General features: G+C 37.4%; 1 protein-coding gene and 1 long non-coding RNA gene across 3 annotated transcripts; both read left to right on the top strand.

Moving 5' to 3' along the window:
- The first annotated feature begins 6,818 nt into the window (after window positions 1-6,818).
- On the top strand, window positions 6,819-8,207 carry LOC149833674 (uncharacterized). Of its 2 annotated transcripts, none has more exons than XR_016432471.1 (3): window positions 6,819-7,174; window positions 7,466-7,547; window positions 7,661-8,207. It is a non-coding gene; the product is annotated as an uncharacterized LOC149833674 (long non-coding RNA). The 2 variants fall into 2 exon arrangements; XR_016432470.1 differs by having other exon boundaries at window positions 7,647-8,207.
- A 3,273-nt stretch (window positions 8,208-11,480) lies between these two features.
- Window positions 11,481-20,613, top strand: LOC149833673 (serine/threonine-protein kinase AFC3-like). Its single transcript, XM_090009806.1, has 12 exons — window positions 11,481-11,592; window positions 12,007-12,181; window positions 13,857-13,883; window positions 13,963-14,116; window positions 14,213-14,261; window positions 14,765-14,879; window positions 15,069-15,160; window positions 15,258-15,405; window positions 19,193-19,257; window positions 19,351-19,448; window positions 19,776-19,881; window positions 20,088-20,613. Exons 1-12 carry the CDS (start codon window positions 11,491-11,493, stop codon window positions 20,223-20,225), a joined length of 1,269 nt encoding a protein of 422 aa, XP_089865932.1. The 5' UTR covers window positions 11,481-11,490; the 3' UTR covers window positions 20,226-20,613.
- Window positions 20,614-21,727: the final 1,114 nt, after the last annotated feature.

Raw genomic sequence — 21,727 nt, 5'->3', positions numbered from 1 at the left:
GAGGTACTTAAACAAAGATCCAATTAAAACTCAAAACATAAAAAAATTAGATCTAGGTTATAGCTTTCCACAAAAGCAAACAAAATGAATTTTCATGTAGGAAAACTCCATATAATTGGAAAATACCGAACACCACTAGGAGTGTTCTGAAACAAACAAGTGACAGTGGATTCCTGTCAGTCTGAGACTTTGACAACACTGTTCAGGGACTCAAACGGCCGATTCACGAAATGGCCACCACTAGGAGTGTTCTGAAACAAACAAGTGACAGTGAATTTCTGTCAGTCTGAGACTTTGACAACACTGTTCAGGGACTCAAACGACCGATTCACGAAATGGCCTCAACTATAAAGTTGTAGAAATTGTCTTAGCTTTTTGGGAAGCTAAAGAACGTCAGAAACCGATCAGTATCAAGACCAATAAGATTATTTTTTTGGAGTTGTTTCTGACAACTCAGGATTCAAGAATCCGAGTGTTGACAAAAAATCTGAGAAAATACTTTGAGCCAAGAATTACTTCTTAACATAAAAATATGCTAAACGTGTATTTAAGACTAACAAGTATCTTGCTGGACTTACAACAACATGCAAGTGATGAACAAGATACATATGAATAGAAAATACACCAAGAAAGTCAAGAGAACCATAAAATATGATAAACGAGTGAATGTAGCAATGGATGTCGCTGGGAAGCAACCAACACCAGAAAGAAAACCTTCGATCTGCAACTTGAACCAATAGCCAACACCATCAAGGATGTTGCTCAACCACAAGGTCGGTCTAGACGAGACCACCTTCACGACCAAGAAGAACGATTTCTTCTACACTCCAATGAATCTCTCCACCAAAATACATTTTTTGTTTCTTCAAATGAGAAGCAGCCCCTCTCCCTTGGTCGACCCCCTCATCATAAAGGCTCTGGAGCATGGGGAAGAGCCACATTAAAGAGGCAAATGGGGTTTTGAAGCCATGCTCTAAAATCGAGTTTGACTTGTGCTAATTTTGGCCATAGGCATTAAAAGGTCCAACAACTATATTTGACTTGGACCAGTCAAGAATGAGATTTTGAACAAAGTCTAAGATGGTCCACTCTAAAATGGTGCCAACTAGGACCCCCTTTGAAAGCGGATCTTGATCCAGATCCAAATCAGGCAGTGAATTGGATCCTGCATAAAACACATTAGAAAATTGCAAATGCAAAAAAATAAAAAAACTATCTGTGTTTCCCATACACCCTCTAGTACCAAAAAAAAATCCTATAAGGCACCAGAACTATCCGGATTCGTAGAATCCGGCTCCTAAAAAAATAAAAAATAGTACATAAAATAAATATTGCTGATAAAATATCCAAAATACGATTCCATAAAATGCAATATAATCGAAACATCTAAAGAAGGAGCACGGCGAGCATCAACTAAATGGTAGATCCACTAGGACAAGGAACATCCTACAAACATGTGGATCACCTTGGGTAGCGATGCCTGGATCAAGTCTGGAGAGTTGGATTGGGATCCAACTCCGCTTCTGAATCTTCAGATGCTCTGCATCAATAAGGAAGTAGAGTTCTATACTTTGTAAAACTATACCCTTATTAAGAGGGTCGAGAAGGGGGTATCACCCCCTCTCTTGAAGAATTTAAAAAAATATGAAAAGGAGGCTAGAGAGCTCCTCTTTCTAGAACTCATGTTATAGAGAGAGCAAGAGAAAGAGAGAGAGAGTTGAGAAAAAAATATAGAGATTAAAAATTGTGAAGTATAGGGAGAGAAAAAAAGGAAAAGAGAAAGAAAAAAAAAGAGCAAGAAGAAGCCATCCATTAATTTTCTCTACTTCTTCATACTTCAAATCAAGGTATGAGTTTCTCTCTTAATTCACATGGTAAATGAATATGTATAAATTGATTCAAGCATGGGTTTAGAAAGGAAAGAGAGAAATCTGATATATATGTATATATGCATATATTTCTAGGTTTGTTGATTTTATAAATCTGATATATATGTATATATGCACATATTTTCAAGTTTGTCAATTTTTGTAAATCAGATATATATGTATATATTTTCAGGTTTGTCGATTTTGTTAATATGATATATATGTATATATGCATATATTTTCAGGTTTGTCAATTTTTTAAAATTTGATGTATATGTATATATACATACATTTTCAGGTTTGTCGTTTTTTAAAATATATAATATATATATATATATATATATATATATATATATATATATATATATATATATATATATATATATATATATGCTATATATATATGCACATATTTTCACGTTTGTCAATTTTATAAATTTGTTCATATATATGTAGATATTTCAATATTCGTGATCTCCTTGCTCATGCATCTGAAAATATACCTGTAGTTTAGATTTGTCGATTTTCTTGCTCATGCATCTGGAAATATACGTGTAGTTCAGATTTGTCGATTTTCTTGCTTATGCATTTGCAAATATACATGTATGTCAGATTTGTCAATTTTCTTGCTTATGCATATGAAAATATGCGTGTAGTTTAAAATTGTCGATTTCCTTGCTCATGAATCTATAAATATACGTGTAGTTCATATTTGTGGATTTTCTTGCTCATGCATATGGAAATATATATATATATATATATACACATATAGTTTAGATTTATCGATTTTCTTGCTCATGAATTTTGGAAATATACATGTGCCGTTCTGTCGTTTACATGATCATGTATCTGAAAATATATATGCATTTCAACCTTGCCAATTTTAAGTTCATCTACATGTATTTTTGTGTTAGTCGATCCATGTACATGAATTTTACCAGCAAATGTATATATTCTGTTTGGTCAATCCATGTACAGGACAGTTATATATTTTTTGTTTGGTCGATCTATGCACATGAATCTGATCATCTACACGAATCTAACCAACACTTATATATTTTTTATTTGATCCATATACAAGAATTTGATCATGTACATGAATTTGACCAGTTGTTATTACCTTATGCTTGACTGATCCATGTACATGAATATGATCATGTACATGAATCTAACCAACACAAATGTATTATTTTGTTGGCCGATCCATGTACATTAATCTGATCGTGTACATGAATCTAGCTAGCAGCAGTTGCATATTTTTCTGATTTGGCCGATCCATGTACATGAATATGGCCAACAACTATTTATTCTTTTGATCTGGCAGATCCATGTACATGAATCTGGCCCACAACTGATTATTTTGTGTTGGTCAATCTATGTGCATGAATCTAATCATGTACAAGAATCTAGCCAGTAATTGTTTATTTTATTGATTGGTCGATCTATATAGATGAATCTGACCTGTAGTTGTATATTTCATACTTGGTTGATTCATGTACATAAATCTGACCGGCTGCTGTTACTTTATTACTAGCTGATCCATGTACATGAATATGGCCAACAATGGTTAATTTCTGACTGGCCGATCCATGTACATAAATCAGATTATGTACATGAATCCAACCAGAAGTGGTTAATTTCTGATTGGTCGATCTATATACATGAATCTGACCAATACATTTAATTTTTTGCATAGCCGATTTGAGTACATGAATATGATCATGTACACAATTTTGACCAACACATGTAATTTTCTGTATAACTGATTCATATACACGCTGCTGAACATGTACATAAATCTGATCAGGAATTATGTGCCTATTCTTGCTTAGCCGATTCATTGTATATGAAGTTGATCGTATGCATGTTTGCAGTCAGTTGGTCACATATATGAATTTGATCGAAATACGCATTTTCTGATTAGGTACATAAATCTGATCCTAAACCGATTAGTTTGCAACTTGCATATCATATGCATGAATATGAAAATAATTAGATGCTTGAATGACTGTGATCATATGCATTTTTGGTTGATCATATGCATAAATTTGATCTTGAATAACGTGGTCTGTAAACTCTCTATGTACATGTATATATGCTTGACTTAATGTGCATTCTTTTTGTATTATGAATGTGCATTATAAAACTGTGTGTGCTTATGTTCACTAAATTTTGTAATTGACATAAATCACTTTTTGAGATATGTTAGTGGTTATGTTTGAACCACTACAGGCCTATGTAGGTCAGGAGCATGTGTTACTCAAATGTTATTGATTTGTTATGCATTGCAAAATGAGTTATGAAAATTGTTATATTTTTTTTAAATTTATTTATACTATTAAATTATGAGGGTTAGGACTTGAAATAGTTATTTCATGTTGATTTGCAAAATGGTTCTTCTGTAAAGAACTTGAAATTATTTTGAAATGATAAAAAAGACCAAAACAGTGTAATTATACTCTTCCTTGATGTCCCTTCCATAATGTGAGAATCTAATATGACAGTCATAGGGGACCGTGGGGATATTAAAACTTCGTGTGCAATTATGTCCCCAGAACCCGATGCGTGATGATTCATAATGTTTCGATGAAAGGTGAGGATTCCTGATATCGATCGATGAACAAGTGTGGAACTCAATAAATAAAATATAAATTGTCTGTTAAGCTATGACTGATAACCTAACTTGAACTTTGAGAATTGTGCCTGTTTTGAGCATCCCCGAGCTTAAGAAAAAATAAAAAATAAATTTATGTGCATTTAATAGAGACATGCATGAAAAAATAACTCTGATAAATAACTTAATAAGTTATTCCTGCATGCGCATTGAATCATGCATATTTTACTGTTTAGCATTAGTTCATGCATCTCTGCATTTTGATTTTGCATGATATTTGGTTGAATGCTTGAATGGTAGGATAATTGTGGTAAGTTATTGCTTTTGATTTTCTTTTAAAATTTATGCATAAATTAATTTATGCTATTTCCTTTACCTTTGGATTTTTAAAGGAATTTGTACAAGAATTTCAGTTGGTACTCATTTTCTAAAATTGTTTTACAGTCACAAATGCTCAGTGATGTCTAGGACTGGCTAGTTGGAGGATGCCGAACTTGTGACTAGGTGTTTGGGTTCTGACCAGAGCGCAGAACTTTGATATAATTCAATTTTATATTTTTGAACTTCTCAACTTATTGATTAATTTATAAAGTTAAATTTATTACTTGTAAGTAACTCAATGCATGAAATGGTTTGTGGTTTGGTTATATTAAATCTATGACGTACTTTGAGTTTTTTATTGATTTTTTGCAAATGTTAAAAAAAAAATCACTATTTTTCAAAGGTTGGAGTCGTTACACCTTATCTCTGAAAGTTTGTATTAGTGTTCTCTAACGATATTTTAGCATACAACTGAACATGGGATAGCCATTTGGAGTATCTCGATGTTGTATTGGAACTAATTGTCATACATTCGTTGTTTGTGAATCTTAATAAATGTCGGTGTGGGTAGTGGCATATATATAGGCATCAGCCATCCTGATAAGGTTACTACAATGCAGAAGCGGCCCAAATCTGCTTAAGTCGATGTACTAAGGGTTTTTTTTAGGTAAGACTGGCTACTACCGACGCTTTGTTTATAGCCATGCACAAATCCGTGCGTACAACCTTATTGAAAAAGAGGGCCTTCGCGTGGAATTCAGAGGCCGAAGCAGCATTCATCACACTTAAAATGCCATGTATTCTACCTCGGCATTATCACTACCAGACTTTGATACACAGTTCACTGTTGAAATCGATGCTTTTGGGAAGGGAGTGAGTGCAATCTCAACTCAAGATGAAGACCTTATAGCATTTTTTTTAGTAAGGATATATCATAGTGTCAGCAAGGACTTTCTACATACTAAAAAGAGATGTTGGCATTGGTGCTAGTAATAAGCAAGTGGAGGTCATACCTTATCGAACAAAGGCATTTTGAAGTTCCTACTCAATCAAAGCATCACAACTAGGATGCAACAAAGGTGGATTTCAAAATTAATGGGTTATGATTTCAAAATTCCCTATCAAAAAGGAAAAGATAATGTAGTGGTGGATGCTTTGTCAAGGCAAACAAAAGAATCAAAGTATTGCGCCATCACCATGACAGTTTATCCGATTCTCAAGGAACTGCAAGAAGAAGCCAAGATGCCATAATGATGATAACATTTACAACAAAATCTGGATTTGTTAGAGGACTACAAACTACACGGGGAGAGAGAGAGAGAGAGAGAGAGAGAGAGAGAGAGAGAGAGTCGCTTATAAACTGGGGCAACAACATTCACCCATGTCTCTCGTCTCAAACCGTATAAAGGACCTGAACCAGAGTGCTCGGCCACCTTACTAGGAATTGATGGAGAAGGTGTAATAGGTCTAATGAAGGTGTTGGACCCATTGCTGAGATAAGCGCTTGGTTGCAGAGTTGTTGATTGAATGGATGCCAGGAGGGTTTGAGAACGCTACGTAGGAGATCGAATACAAGATTTTGTAAAAGTATCCAAATCTAGCACCTTGAAGACAGGGTGTTTGCTAAGGCTGGCAGAATGTTACTTGTGAGTCAAAACAGATTTTTTTTTTAGTTGAGATAGTGTTGGTAGTTGGATCTTTAATAGGACCTGGGACCCAAGCCTGAAGTAGGGGTCAGTTTCCGCTAAAGGTCATGTAAAGGGGTGTTAAGGGCATCGTTGGTTTTAATCAAAGTTGTAAGAGTAATGAAACCCTAAGGGAATGTTTGATGCGCCGTTCCCAGCGTGATTCGAACGAAAATCTCGCTGGGAACTGCGATTTCCAACAAACGTTGGATGCGGCGGACGGCATTCCGCGTGTCCACCGCGTCCTTATACGTATGTTCTTTTCGTTCCACCCTTCCCCCTGTTACAAAAGTAACAGGGACGAGGGGAACGAAAGTCTCGACGGGCGAGCCCGCTCCTCGAGCGACGTCGATCGAGATTTCGATGCCCTCAACCTCGAGCTCGGCTCCTCCCAGTCCATCATCTCCGCTGCCTCCTCCTCCTCCATCGTCGACGAGCGGGCCGCTGGGGGGGGCGGCAGGCTCGGTGACCCACCGAAAACAGGGAGAGTCTCCATCCGGCGCAGAAGACGCCTCTAAAAAAAAGGCGAGATCGACTGGGCTAGAAACTGGCAAGGATGGCGCCGGAGAGTCCCCTCTCTCCGGTTCTCCTGCCTCCGGAGAGAGCCAAGACACCCCTCCTGCTTCTTGCTGGAAAAATCTCGATTTGATCCTTTCTCTGCGGAGGAGGGACCTCCTTCTTCAAAGGTATGGTTGCGAATTTCTGGGGAGTTCTTCTCATCTTTTTCCCCTGTCTTTTTTGGATATTTATCTGAAACTTCATGTTAGAGATTGTGATTATCTTTCATTTCTTTCTCTGGGATTATTCGGCAAGTAGGAAAATCAAAATCACATTTGATTATTTTCCCTCATCGCTGTGTTATATTTTGTAAGACTTCCAATCATTTTTGGAATGCCTCTTTTGTCCAAGGTGAAAAAGAAAAAATCAAGTTCGTTATTTAGGATTTCTGATTCATTTAAGTATCATTCTTATGACAGATTATGGAAATACTGAAGTTGGTTAAACGAGAATTGAGTGGAGAAAAATCATCAAGCCAGTCTTCTTTAGTATCTCAACATGGTACATAATCATTGAGTTACCGTTTTTCTCAGAAGTTGTGTTTTGATGCTGAAAATACTAGTTTTAAAACTCTCCACATCCTTATTATTGAATTTGTAGAATTGATCTCACAGAGATGAATGCATCATCAGATGAGGGCACTTCCAATCCTGGATCCATGTTTGGTGGAAGGCCATGCATTTCAGACAATCATGATTATTGATTTGCCATGTTAGCATCTAGAGGTTGTTTTGCTTGTTGGTATGTCGGCAGAGAATCAGGCTTGCGAACTTAGCATCTAAGTTGTTCCTCATCCTGTCGGCGTCCCATAAAATTTGGCTTGCCAGTTAGCATCTAGGAGAAGGGAGAAAGAACTCATCGCATCTGTGTGTAGAGGAAACGGAAAGCACCACACTGAAGTTGCCATGGTCAAGGAGTTTGATGCATATGGTACCATAAGCAGTTTCTGCTGAATTATGATCTTTAGATGGCTGTGAAGTTCTGTTGGTTGGGGATTCATCTTTGCTTGTTGGTATATATGGTCATCCTGTTTTTCTACCATGGCCCTTGGATCTATTTTACTTCTTTCTTTTTTTGGTCTGTTTATGTTGAAAAAGTGTACACCATTCAACATCCAACATCAAATATGAGATTTGGCATTTTTAGGTTAAAGAAAGAAAATGTAGCTATGAATAATAAAGTCCTGTTATTTTTAGTGTATTCTTTTAGTTATTGTTTTGATTTTGGTTTCCCAGTTGCAGTGTATATACTGCTCCCACATTATTTTTTGAAGAGATTACACTCTAATGGTTCTCATCCTATTAAAGTGTTCTGCAAACAATGATTATCTAACCAGGGAATGAGAAGCTGATCCAGCATCTACGCTAGGAGATGCAGAAACAAAACTTGCATCACCAAACGGATCAACTTCAGGCATATCATTGCTGCTTGTACTAATGTTTTCAGTTGGCATAGTTGTATGTACATCAATGAGGTCATCAATTAGTCTTTTGCTGAATAGATCCTCATGGCTAGATTTTGCAGTAGTTGTTCCTGACAGACACATCAAAAATATTGTTAAAATATTAGCCCAGCAAATCAGAAAGGTTCTCTAACACTACCTGAACAAAGAAAGCAGAGGCGAGGAATGATGTCAAGAAAAACAGAATCATCTATGAGAAAACTTATCATTGTCCTTTGCTCGTTGAGACTGGGTTTACACAACACTTGAGAACACAAAACAGTTAAAGATTATGAATTTCATTATGGGTCCAATCAGGGTGAAAACTGTATTATAAATCAGCAAATTTGAATTTTCAGATCCAAAGCAAGATTTCTGTGATTTGGTCAGTCTCGGTTCCATAGTTACAAGCATTTTTTTATCAAGTGTTGTGTGCCAATGGATCACATCTGTCACAGGCAGCCAGGTACCTACTGTAAAGTAGCTAGTATACTTATGGGTGTTTATGGGAAAGTGCTTCTGCTTCTTAGCGTAGATGCTGGATGTTAACACTGCTTTTGCTTCTTAAAGTACCTAGCATTTTTTTATCAAGTGTTGTGTGCCAATGGATCCTAGCATAGATGCTGGATGTTAACACTGCTTCTGCTAAACACTATAGTGTTTAGCAAGTGCTTCTGCTCTTGCAAGCAAACACTACTTCTGCTATTATGTGGGCTGTCAACACTTATGGGGCGTTTGAATGTCACAGAATGGGGTACCATGGTACTCCCTTTCGTGGATTTCATTGCCACAGAAATGGAATCGGACCTTCTGTGGATTTTACTATTGCAAAAAATGCACGTTCCTTTGGTCATGACAGTCAAGTTTTAAGCTGTTAGTTTGATCGGTATTTGGGTTACTTTATTTCTCTTAATTTTCTTCTTTAGTGCATTTAGCTTCAAGCCTAACATCTTTACTGCAATTCAGCCACTGAATAAACACCAAGCATACATCTGTTTTTCATAAAGCTCTGCAATCGTTCTTGGTGACGACACTACGATCAGGATGAAGTATCCTCTTGTGTATCTACCTTATGTAGATTAACATTTGCTAAATTTTTTAACAAATTTTCACTTTTTCAATGAGCAGGGTGAGAGCCTCAGTGTCAACAATATGAATGTGCCTGCAATGATCATGTTTGCTTCAAATGCATTTGTGGGTTACTTCACTCCTTACCAGTCAAGGTGACTTGGAAAAAGTGATACCAAGAGAGCTTAATGCTTGCTCATTTGTCTCAAATTTTGAAAGTATCTCATATTCACTTAGCTTAATCTGCTGCAGCTTTTGCTTAGAGAGCTCATTGAACAGTTCTAAGGTTAGAGTGAAGGTTCTATTTTGTCGACATGTTGATAATAAAAAATTTACTTGTTCATTATCAATTGTTAAAATGTACCAAGCTTTTGATAGAGATAATTTTTATTTGACTGATTTTCAGCTTCTCTGATTATTAATAAAACTTATTATTTCTAGCCTTCGGGGCAAAAATCCAATTTGAGATTCAAATTCGAGGCAAAAATACATATTCAAGGCAAATATCCAATTCAAGATCCATATTCGAGGCAAAATTCCATATTTGGGGCAAAATTCTAATTCGAGATCCATATTCGGGGTAAAAATCCAATTTGAGATCCTTATTTGGAGCAAAAATCCTTATTGGAGGCAAAAATCCCATTCAAGATTCATATTTGGGGCAGAAATCTAATTTTAAATCCATATTTAGGGCAAAAAATCATGATTTTAGATATAATTTCATAATTGGATACATATTTGGGCAAAAAATCATAATAAACTTGTTAAAACATGTAAAATGGTGGACAGATTGGGTCATACGATCCAAAACAAAGTAATTCGACCCATTATCCATGACTGTCCAAGTTGTCCGCATATCGTCGTCAAACAATGGATATTTGAAACATAGCATTTGAGTGCAGTCCAAACAAACATTGGACTTGAAAAGTTGGTATAGAACGAACAAAACCAATGTTCTATTCTGTTCTTTTTGTTCATTTCGTCCAACCCTGGACAATCCATCAAATATACCTTAAATGCCCAATTTCACGTATCTGTCCTCCCCAATTTTTCATTCCTTCATTCTTTTGAGTGACGAGTGCCCTGCGTTGATCCTCTTACAGTCGTGTTTGCTTATTAAGAGAATCGTCCGTTGCATACTACCAGTTAGAATAGAAAATACTGGTTCATTCTCGTGAGAAAGAAAAAGTTAAATATATTAAACATTTGATTATGAAGGTTATTATTATAACTCTACTTATACTTTAACCCTTAAACAGAGGAAATTTAGAAACATAAGGCACATTTTTGGAATAGAGGCAAAAGGTTGACCGTAATTGGATTTCTCAAAAAGAAAAAAAGTTCAAGTTCGGTTAGTTCCCATACATATTGCACGGAACAGATGACATAAAAGTAGGGCTACAAATGGATCAGATGTGGTGGGATATTCGATCTTAGTCCAACACATTTTTCGGATATGAATCCTTTAAGTAAGATCCAAATGTACATTCAAATCGGGTTAGGATCTATTCAATCAGATAACTTTCTGATTTGGATTAGCATTTCAAGTTGGATCTCATATTGATCTAATCCAAAATCCAACCCGATTAGATTTTTCACATGGAAATAGCTTTTTTGGGGGGGATTAGATTCGAATTCGGATCTATTATTTACATTCAGATCTGTCAAGATCCGACCCGAGTCTGACCCGTTTGCGCCCCCACATAAGAGACATAGTCACGGATACACAAATCGCATTACCCAAATAACCGACCCATTGATCCAAAACCTAAACCGAAATCGGACCATTACTCCATGAGTGCATCAAAATTAGTTCGGGTCGGGTATACCCGACCCATGAGTATTCCCTACTCGCGGGAGCTAGCGGAGATGGGAAAGAAGACGCTCCAGAGTTTCTCTGTTCTCTACAGAGAGAGAGAGAGAGAGAGTCGATCAATGGCGACGGGTCGGATGGAGCCGAAGGGGACGGAGAGGCGACAGAGGAAGAGGCCTCGATCCACTTGGGACGTCGTCCCTTCTCCCATTCATCCTCCCCAGGTCTGTCCCTCAAAAAACTAGGGTTAGGGTTTTTGTCGTTGTTTCTTCTTCTTCTTGTGCCTGTTTGTTCGTCGGGAGATGATAAATCATGCTTTGGCTGTTCGAAGGAGTTAGGGTTAGGTTTATCTTCCCGGTCTTCTTCTTCTCCTTCCTGTCATTCTTCATTGCCGTTGTTGTTGCCGTCATTGTCGTTATCGCCATTGTGTTGTTGTGAATCTTGTTTATTCGTCAGGTATCAGAAAGCATGTCCGATTGTGTGGTGACTTAGGGTTTCTTTCGTGGGTTGTGTGGTGAATTAGGCTTTTTTCTTTTTTGCTGGACGGTGTTGAGAGATTGTGGAAGGTGGAGAATGGAGAAGAAGTTCGAACTGATTGTTGTTTATTTTTGGAAATTGTCACGGTTTTTGGTGTGTAGGCGCGTCGGGAACCGGACGGCGTCATCCGGTTGGCAGAGGATGGGGAGAGGGACAGGGAGGATTGCCGTTTGGCTGTGGTACAGGCGGGCTCTGCAAAAGCTTCGCCACCTTTGCGTGATGACGATCGAGAGGGGCATTATGTGTTCAATCTCGGGGAAAATTTGACACCCAGATGTATGGTCTCTTGAACCCTTTTTTCCCTTTGCTTTTCCGTCAATCCCTTCTGTTCTAGATGTGATCCCTGTGACTTTGTGATAATGATTTTACATCCGAGAAAATACGTGTACAACTTCTTCATGTATTGTTGTGGTCTTTATTGTTCTGTGGAGTTCTTTCATTTCATTCACTATAGAAATCTGAAAAACAGCAGGGTTTCTATTCATATTTGTAGTGGGTACAAAGTAATGAGGACCTGGGCACCGAAGCCCATCTATGAAATATACCAAATATGTTATCAGGAAGTTTTATAAGTCGGCTAAAGATCTAGATGCTAAGGAGATGGAAGAAGTCGGGTAAGTCATCTAGCCTGATACAGAAACACCTATTTTATTGATGATGATAACAGTATAGGGCACTGAAGAAATGCATGCATGACTCAGCACTATGTCATTTCAGACAGAATCTGTGTTTTCCTTGTGGATAGAGAATTGATCCCTAACCAACAATCTTATAGGACCTTTTTATGTATGCATAATTCAAAACTATGCTATTTCAGACAGATTCAGTATTTTCCATTGGGAGAGAGAATTGATCCCTAACCAACAAGCTTATAGGACTTTTTTTTTTAACTAAACAAAGAGGAGAATAGAGGACCTCCCATTTTCTCATTGAAAGACTTGTCCTGTTAGACACTACCAAATTATAGTTGTCTTATTGTAGACACCTGCAAGAAAACATCTAAGATGAAAAGCTTTGATATCAGCCTTACAGAACATTAGAAGGGCTTCATCTGTGCTCATCAAATGGATTGTCTCAAGATCTATCAAATCATGAATGTGGTTTCATTGGTTGAAGGCTTATTGACGTGGAGATAAAATACTGTGTATCATTGTCTTCTGCTTGTCAGCAACACATCAAGTAGAGAGAAGATAAGTGAGAATCTAAAAGTCAACCGTGACAAGGAAACGCGAGGGAGTGAGGGAGCAAGTGTGAGCATGAGTAGTTTAAAATTATTAGCAAACCAAGTGTTTGATGTTGTGGTGCCATGTTAAATCAGTATAGAAGACACATGGAACAAAATCTAAATACCTAAATTTATTTCAACTGTCTCCATAATAACCCTAAATATGTAAATAGAAATTCAATGCTTGGTAGCTGACTGCTATGCCTTTAAAATGTGATTTTCTTATTGGGTTGCCTTTACATGCATATATTAGTAAGAATAAATCACTTGCATCTACAAAAGTGGAGGTTATAATGCTTTAGCACACTCACAAACTACGATGAAAGAATGTTGCATTGGGGTGTTTGTGAATTGCCCTTTTTCTAATCACACATGCAAGAACTTCTTTTTATACTTTTTCCCTTTATTTATTTGATGCGAGGAGGCATTCTTCGTACTCTTAAGAAAAAAAGGGTCTGGCGATTAGTTGCTTTTCTTCCATTGTTATCTTTCTTATTGACCATAACACCATGGTCAGTCAAAGTTTAAAACTTTCTTTATTATTCGTGAGGTCGTAGCTATCATCATTGGGTGTCATTCACAATTTTTATTAATTGCTATTACAAGGGGGGTTAAGTTGATGACATTGTGGGGGTTGTAAATATCATCATTAATTTTCATCCATATTTTTTATTAGTTCTATAGAATGATGATGTTGACAGATAAATTGTTCCTTCTGTCTTGCAGATAAAATATTGAGCAAGATTGGTGAAGGTAAGTTTCAATATCTTCTGCTTGTGATCAATTTGTTGACCGTTTATTTGATTTTGCTTTGTGATCCTTCAAACTATAGGCACCTTTGGCCGTGTTCTAGAGTGCTGGGATCGTGAAATTCGAGAGTATGTGGCGATCAAGGTAGTGAGAAGCATACATAAATATCGTGATGCTGCTATGTTGGAAATTGATGTTCTTAATCAGCTCACAAAAAATGATATGGGTGGAATACGGTATGTACATTTTAATTTCCTAAGCAACACTGTGCAAATTTTCATGTTATCCTGAGTTCATGTATTCTCATGCTCTGTTGCTATCCCTTGCTGCAGCTGTGTGCAGATACGAAACTGGTTTGACTATCGCAATCACATTTGTATTGTAAGTATTTCATGCTGAATGGATTTCTTAATCTGCTCTTTATGACTTATGATATTGTAGTTGTCTACAAATTTGATGTTACTTCTGACTATGGATTCCCTATGATTTCTGATAAAGCATTTACTGAAGCCATTGTTGTGGTAACCTGACCTTGGGGTAGCCATCAAGACCGTGGTGGTGTATCTCCACCCATTGGCCTGTTTGCTCAAATTTCCTGGTGTTTCCTGATTTCATTTCACTCTTGTTACTTACTCGAATTCTGTAATTGAAGTTATTGATACATTTGCTCGATAGATGCTACTGGGAGATCATAATGTTTGTCCAACTCAACTTTTTGTAGATCACCTAAACTTTGTTTTGCTATTTCTCTTTGTCACATATTTATTAGAACATATGCAAATTGTGAGAGCTAGTTTGAATTGTGGTTTTCATGGTTTCAGATGATAGTATAGATCTGTATTGTTTAAAATGTCTTCTTAGATGAGCTTTTATGGTTTGACCAGGTGTGTGAAAAGCTTGGACCGAGCTTATTTGATTTTCTACGGAGAAATAAGTACAGCCCCTTTCCTGTTGATCTAGTCAGGGAATTTGGGCGTCAGCTTCTTGAATCTGTTGCATGTGTGTAGATTATATTCTTTTTTTCTTTTCTTTCCTTTTCTCTTGTTGTTTTATTCCTTTTAGTTTCCATACTGTATTCTCTTCTGTGGCACTTACCTTATACTCTTGCAGCAGGCTTGATTTCATTCTGCTGTTATCCATAGTTATCCTTGTTTAACTTAATCATTCTGATTTTTTGATATCTATCAGATATACATGATTTACATCTAATTCACACTGATCTGAAGCCAGAAAACATACTTCTTGTGTCCTCTGAGTATGTCAAGCTTCCATACAAAAAGGTATCTCATGTCATGAGTGCTTTAGAAAACTCTGCCAATTTTTTCTGTTTTCAGGTTTTCAGTAATTTTTGTGCAATGAATGGATGAATTGGTACAGAGGAATTCACAGGGTGAGATGCATTTTAAGTATTTGCCAAAGTCCAGTGCCATAAAGTTGATAGATTTTGGTAGCACGACCCTTGAGAATGAGGCTCATAGCTCTGTTGTTTCTACAAGGCATTACCGTGCACCTGAGGTTATCCTAGGTAAACTGGTTAATTTGATGGGGCAAATGAAAATCAAGTTTCTTTATTTGGGTGAGATGGAATAAATTTTTGTCATTGTGTTTTAGGAGGCTCAGAGCTAACTAGGTCTTTTGCTTTTTCTCTGAGTGATGTTTTAAAGCTGTATATTCACAGAGACATGCTTGTGCATAAATTGGTTTCTGGTCATCAGTGTTGTTTGCCTACATTATTTTGATAGCATATTTTCCTATCAGCTACCAGAAAGGAGAAAAAGGTGGTCTCCTCCCTTTGGTTTTTTCTTGCTCTTGCTTTTCTCAAAACAATTCTCAGCCATAAGCCTTGTGAGGGCTTACTCTACTTCTATCAGCTACCTGGGAACATGAAATGCTGGGAACTTGAAAGTTCTTGTTTTCATTTCTTTAAGAGGTTTAAATTTAAAAGGACTTAATTTATTAGAAAACCAAGGGACATGAAGGTGCTTTTTTTTTTTTGGTTTTGACACCGTTTTGCTGAGATGAATACTTTTCCTACACATTCTGTTTCAAAGGAAGGAAAAATGTCCTTTGGTTGTATGTGTGTTTGTGTGTGTGCGCACATGCTCAGACACGTGCTTGTATATGACTTTTAAATCCGTATTTTGTAAAGAGCCAAAAGCTTAGCTGCTGCCATCCACTATTTGACAGTCCAAAAGCTTGTGGGCACTGTTCATTCAGGGTGTTAGGTGTAACCTTCCTAGTATTTGCTGGTGTAGAACATTCCACTTTCTTCTTAGACCAAGAAACATGAGCTACTGTTGCTGCTCACTGTGTACCTACTAATTTTAGTCTCTTGCCATGGACTCCATGTCTTTCGACTTACTTGACTTGGATGGAGGCTACTATTATCATTATTTTTGTGTTTAGCATTCTCACAGTTGATGATTGAACCTCTGTTGGATCTATGCATAATTTCCATTTTTGTTATGCTGGTTTGTGTTGAACTCCTAATACTCTGCAGTCTGCAGTTTAGAAACAATAGAACTGGCTTTTGGTATTTTATGGGTTAAGAGTTGCACATAGTAAGGTCGATTTGAAGAGCTACTAACATAAGATTGTTTGGGATGATAAGATGCAATGTGAAATCTTAAAATACATCAAGTGAGCTTCCTTGTGAAGATTTAGAAGATATTTCATTTATACAAGAATGCGTTATTGGCGCAATCTTATATAATGCTGGTGTTCAGGATGTTCAAGTATGATTTGGTGATATTGCTGATTGATGATCATGTGGTTACTAAATAGCTGAGTGAGATGGGCACTGACAGACATAGAATATCACATGGTACCTGCCATGGGCTCAACAATTCTATGAGAGGGTTTATATGTATTTACATATATATGTATGTGTGTGTGGAAGTGTGAAACTTTGAAATTTTACCGGTTACTAGGCTAGATTTAAGATCATTAAAGAGCAAAAATGTTATCAGAATAAAAATAGCAAAAACAAAACATAGAATTAATATTGATAGGAAGCACAGGTTAAATTAGGGCTATGGAGTTCACATGTCCGATGAAGGTTTTACGGTGATCCTCAACTGTTGTGGTGCACCTGACGTTTCCATATCATGTTGTGTTAACATGAGGCACATATGCTAAGTGAATTGCTAATATGTGATAGCATTTGATAGGGTTCATTCTCTTGAAAGTTCAGTAGCATTTGATGTCATCGAAATTTGTTAGAGCTGGAATGAGCATTAATTGATGTCTAGGTTAGGGTTTTCAATTCGTGCTGCTGGCCAAAAGACCCAACCAAACCGATGGCCCTGCCTTGACCCTATCCAATCAAGTTTGATGTTGAGTTTTTGTACCGGTCCAAAGTATGGAATCATCTTAGTTTTGGGTTGGGTTTGATAAGAGGTGTCCTGGCCTGAACCTGATCCATCCCTCTGATCCATGCTGAACTGGAACCCACGAAATCATGTTTTTAAGGAAAGATGCAGAGTATGCATGAATACATGACATTAACATGAGATAATTGTAAGCGGGTATAACATGATTATTAAATATGATATGGTTTAATTATAGAATTGCGAAAGAAAGTGGAAGCTTTCATATTCCCTTCTGGACTTTGCTGTGCGAAAAACTTCTGAACTTTAGATTTGACCTGACTCAATCCAACTTTTCAACCCGAGTGTCGGAGCCTGATTGAACCTGGATCGTTTTAGGTGCAGTCTCAGTCCCTCAAATGCCGCTAATTTCAACTGGACCCAACTCAACATAAGCCATTGTTGGTCCACCTTGACCAGAGCCATCCCATTGCCAGCCCTATGAATGGGCCAGATTTGAATAACACCTGCTTCTAGACCTACCCTTGTGGGTCCATCTGTTTTAGTAGGTGAGGTTGCTAGAAGTTATTCCCTGTCACATCTAGGGCCCTTTTTTTCTTCTCTTAAACAAGGCTGGGGTTGGGCATGGGTGCAGCTACTTTATGTTTAGTCTGAAGATACAAGGGGATCAAGAAATAAGATCGAACTTGGCAGCCAGGCTTGGTAAGGGTCCTCCAAGAACTACATTTTCCTCAGGCACATGGGTCCGGTCATTGTCTGACCGTCTATAATCAAGTTGGGGTGCATATTCGTTATATGATTTGCACATTTGTGAGGAAGAGAGCAGGAGAAGCTGAAAAATTATTGATTTTTGTGGTGGTGGGGTGAGTGGTTTATAAAGGTGCACCTTTGCTCATGTAGAACTTTCAGATTGGCATGGAATTTAGTGGATCTTGTTCAATCATTATACATCTTTTGGCCCTGACAATGCCAAGATGTCATGTTGGTGCCTTTGCTTTTGCATTATTGGCATCAACAAGGATATTTCAGTCCATATGAAAAAATTAAAACCACTTCCAATTTGCACTCTTTTGAGTGCAGGTGATCTCAGAAAGTAACTTGTAGTCTGAGTAAATTTACTTCTATTGCAAGGAAGGCTGATCTCCACTAACCATGGATGTTAACAGCTGTTTGGATTGCGAAGTTGTTCAATCGGAGGCATGTTATTGGCCAAGACTCCTTTTAATTAAGTGCCCTAATCTGGTCACTCTTTATCCTGTAGTTTAGCCGTATTTGAGAATACAGCGTTTTAAGGTGATTGTTGAGATGAGCTCACAAGAGTATGAAAGTTCAGTGTTATGTATGCTTAAGGGAAATAAGGGTGAAGATAAAATGAGACAGGATAGGGAAGAAGATGAAGGATAGGGAGAGAATATGAAGTACCTTATTGGAATATATCTGTTGATATATTCCAATAGCTTTGTTTAATAATTACAATTCTGAGCAAGGGGATATTTTTGCATTGTAATTGACCGTGATAGTCTGCTTTTGAGTGGAGAGTTCTCCAGAGTTGTGTTTAATGGTCATAGTGGATCCATGGTGTTGATTCTTACTGTGCTTGCTTGTGATCAGTAAATGTTGGTGGGGTTTATATGTTCTCGAATTTCTTAGTCATTCTTTTGTATGACCCGAATTAGTTTCTTTGTTCAAGATGAGGTTATCAGGGTTCATATTTATGTATAGTCACCAATGCCATTTCATTATATAGAATTTCACGGTTTTGTGTTTGTTGGTTATTTAGTTCTACCACCTCTCTTCATTTTTGGACTGACATTTGTATCACTTGATTTTTCCAAGCTTTAATTGTTAGAGGAACCAGTAATGCTCTTTTAACTGTTCTTCTGAAACTCAAAACTATCCTTGTGGATGAACAGTTGGAACATTTGAGGTAGGAATAGTTACTAATAATGTGTTTATGACACTTATGTCATGTTGTTACTGTAGGCCTGGGATGGACTTATCCTTGCGATATCTGGAGTGTCGGCTGCATACTAGTTGAGCTTCTATCAGTAAGTCTATAATGTTTGTTTGCTTGCCAATGATTGGCATTGTAGAACCATGGATCTGTGCAGGTGGGTTTTGAAACTTTAAATTTTCTACAGGGCGAAACACTGTTTCAAACTCACGAGAATTTGGAGCATTTGGCTATGATGCAGAGAGTTTTGGGTCCTTTACCTGAGCGGATGATTAGGAAAGCTAGGTACTTGTTTATGCTTTGTGAAGCATGTGCATGAAAGAGCTGCATGTGCATATTTTTTCTCTATTGGTGCTTGAATCAAGGCATGTTCGAGTTAGGGAAAAGGGGTTGTTGGGCAACTCCCATCTTTGTTTTGGGAATTCAGGATACCAGAACCTGATGATTTCTTTTTTCTTTTCTTTTTTTCCTTTGGAGGGTGGGGTGGGTGCGTGGGTTTGGAGGAGTGCAAAATGATAGTGGAAAATAGTTCAACTTTACTTTTATTTAGTTGCTATTTGAATTGGTCTAGCTTCCAGGGTGATATTATTCTGATGTTCTTGCCTATTTTAGTCAATCTACCGAGAAATATTTCTGTCGAGGAACAAGGTTGAATTGGCCAGAGGGTGCAGTTTCAAGAGAGAGCATCCGAGCAGTGAGAAAACTTGATGGACTGAAGGTAAGTTCCTTGCTCAACAAACTAAGATTGGCTGTAGCAACCTGGTCTATTCATTGTTAATGCAACTCACTCGATGCTCCTGTTTCATTTGAGAGTAATTGAAGAACCGATGTTTCTGCTTCTCCAAGTTGGAAATTGAATGCCCTATTTAAAAGCATCTTTTTTTAGCCTTCTGTCTTATTCTCTTGCTGTGGGGACTCCTGCAGAATCTTATTTCCCAGCATGTGGATTACTCAAGTGGAGCATTGACAGATCTGTTGCAAGGTCTCCTGGTTTTTGATCCAGCTGAGCGACTTACAGCTCGTGAAGCCCTGGACCACCCATTCTTTAAGGGTGCTGCTTGAACAAGGATGAAGTGATAGGATGCATGAGGGACAATGACGTGAATGGAGGCTGGCAAACAAACTCTTGATTTTGTGGGAATGCCTGCGTGCAGAATTTTGTTCAGCTGCCATCAGGTGCTCTTGAACAGGAAGTTGGTCACATATCCCTTTGTAAATTGCTTCTCTGGCAAGGGGGATCTTGGTAACCAGCAAGAAGGGCAACTGAATAATCATTTTGAAAGGCAGCCTGTTCAGTCCAGTTATACTATACAACATCATGAGATTGCAGGTGGATTGTCTAATTTACTGTTCAGATTGAAAAAGAATGTAACTTTCCAAAGGATTAATATTGCAGTATGATTGTACAATCTTTTTTGTTTTTTACTGCAATATAATGAGCAAATTTAACAGAAGAATGCTTGTGTATGAATGAATTACTGTGGCAGCAGGGGAGCTTCTTGTATTTTCTTTGGCAGTAACAAAACTATATGTAATTTTATCAGCATTTTGGAACCGGATTCCGGTCAAGTTGAAACTCTTACCATATGTTAATCCACGTATATCCCTGTCAGATACATGTTTTTCTTTGGAATGGGCTTTTAATTGGATTTGGATAGTTTTAGATTTTTATTTGTACTTGGAATCGAAAAAATTGTTCTACGACAAAAAAAAAATGAATATTTTGAAGGGAAAGGCCTTCACATATCCTTAGCTTTGAGAAAAAAAGCTTTCTAGACCTACTATAGCATAGGGTTTGTACTCCAACCAAAAACTTCACTTTTTCGCAGTTAGTTTGGCTATTTTTTTTTTTGACAGAGAAAGCTGGGGTTAGTCAGACCTCCACCAGCTATACAACCATACCATTCGGATTCGAACTTGCAACGTCCCAACACAAGGTAACGTGCACTAATTGCTTCTGCCAGATAAGCCGAGCCCCTCGTTGGTTTACCTAGTTTATTTAAGTGAACATCAAAATGTACTGTGGTTTTAATAAGATTTTGCCATTATCTTCAATCACCAAACACATTGTTTTATGGATGAAATGATAATGTTAAGAAATAGATTTTTTTCTAAAGGCAAGCTGTGGTTAGTCAGATCCCTACCAGTCATACAACTATACCATTGGGTTTTGAACCTGCAATCCCAACACAAGGTGACATGCACATGCAGCAGTGGTAATTGCTTCAATGGTCAATCTACTGTTGCTTTCAAAGGCTCAATATTAGCGATTTTGGCCTTATTTTCATACATATTTTTCATTTCTTTTAGGTTGGATAAACCCAAACAGAATAAAAAAACCAATTTGATTCCCAATGATATGAGATTTCATGTGTTGAATCTGAAACTTAAACCCATTTAAGAAATGAGTCGGTTCTTGCAGATGAAAAATCTCAGACACGAGCCCTGAGCCCTGATCATGTCAATCTGATATTTGGTGCTAATGAAGATGAGGAACTATTGAGTAGAAATACCACCGAGGTGGTATCCCAAGTGATAAGTGTAATATCATGTGTTTTTCTATG

The sequence above is a fragment of the Nuphar pumila genome, chromosome 6 (genome assembly GCF_984573655.1).
Source record: "Nuphar pumila chromosome 6, dmNupPumi1.hap1.1, whole genome shotgun sequence".
Taxonomy (NCBI): Eukaryota; Viridiplantae; Streptophyta; class Magnoliopsida; order Nymphaeales; family Nymphaeaceae; genus Nuphar; species Nuphar pumila.
Note: the sequence above shows the minus strand (reverse complement) of the source record. Positions and strands in the feature narration are given on the sequence as shown.

What these genes read in the sequence shown, in the direction of transcription:
- LOC149833673 (XM_090009806.1), top strand. Translation starts at nt 11,491, where the DNA reads ATGGCGACGGGTCGGATGGAGCCGAAGGGGACGGAGAGGCGACAGAGG. An exon ending in GCTTCTTGAATCTGTTGCAT is followed by an intron (nt 14,880 to 15,068) that starts GTGTGTAGATTA and finishes GATATCTATCAG; the next exon opens with ATATACATGATTTACATCTA. An exon ending in GAAAACTTGATGGACTGAAG is followed by an intron (nt 19,882 to 20,087) that starts GTAAGTTCCTTG and finishes GGACTCCTGCAG; the next exon opens with AATCTTATTTCCCAGCATGT.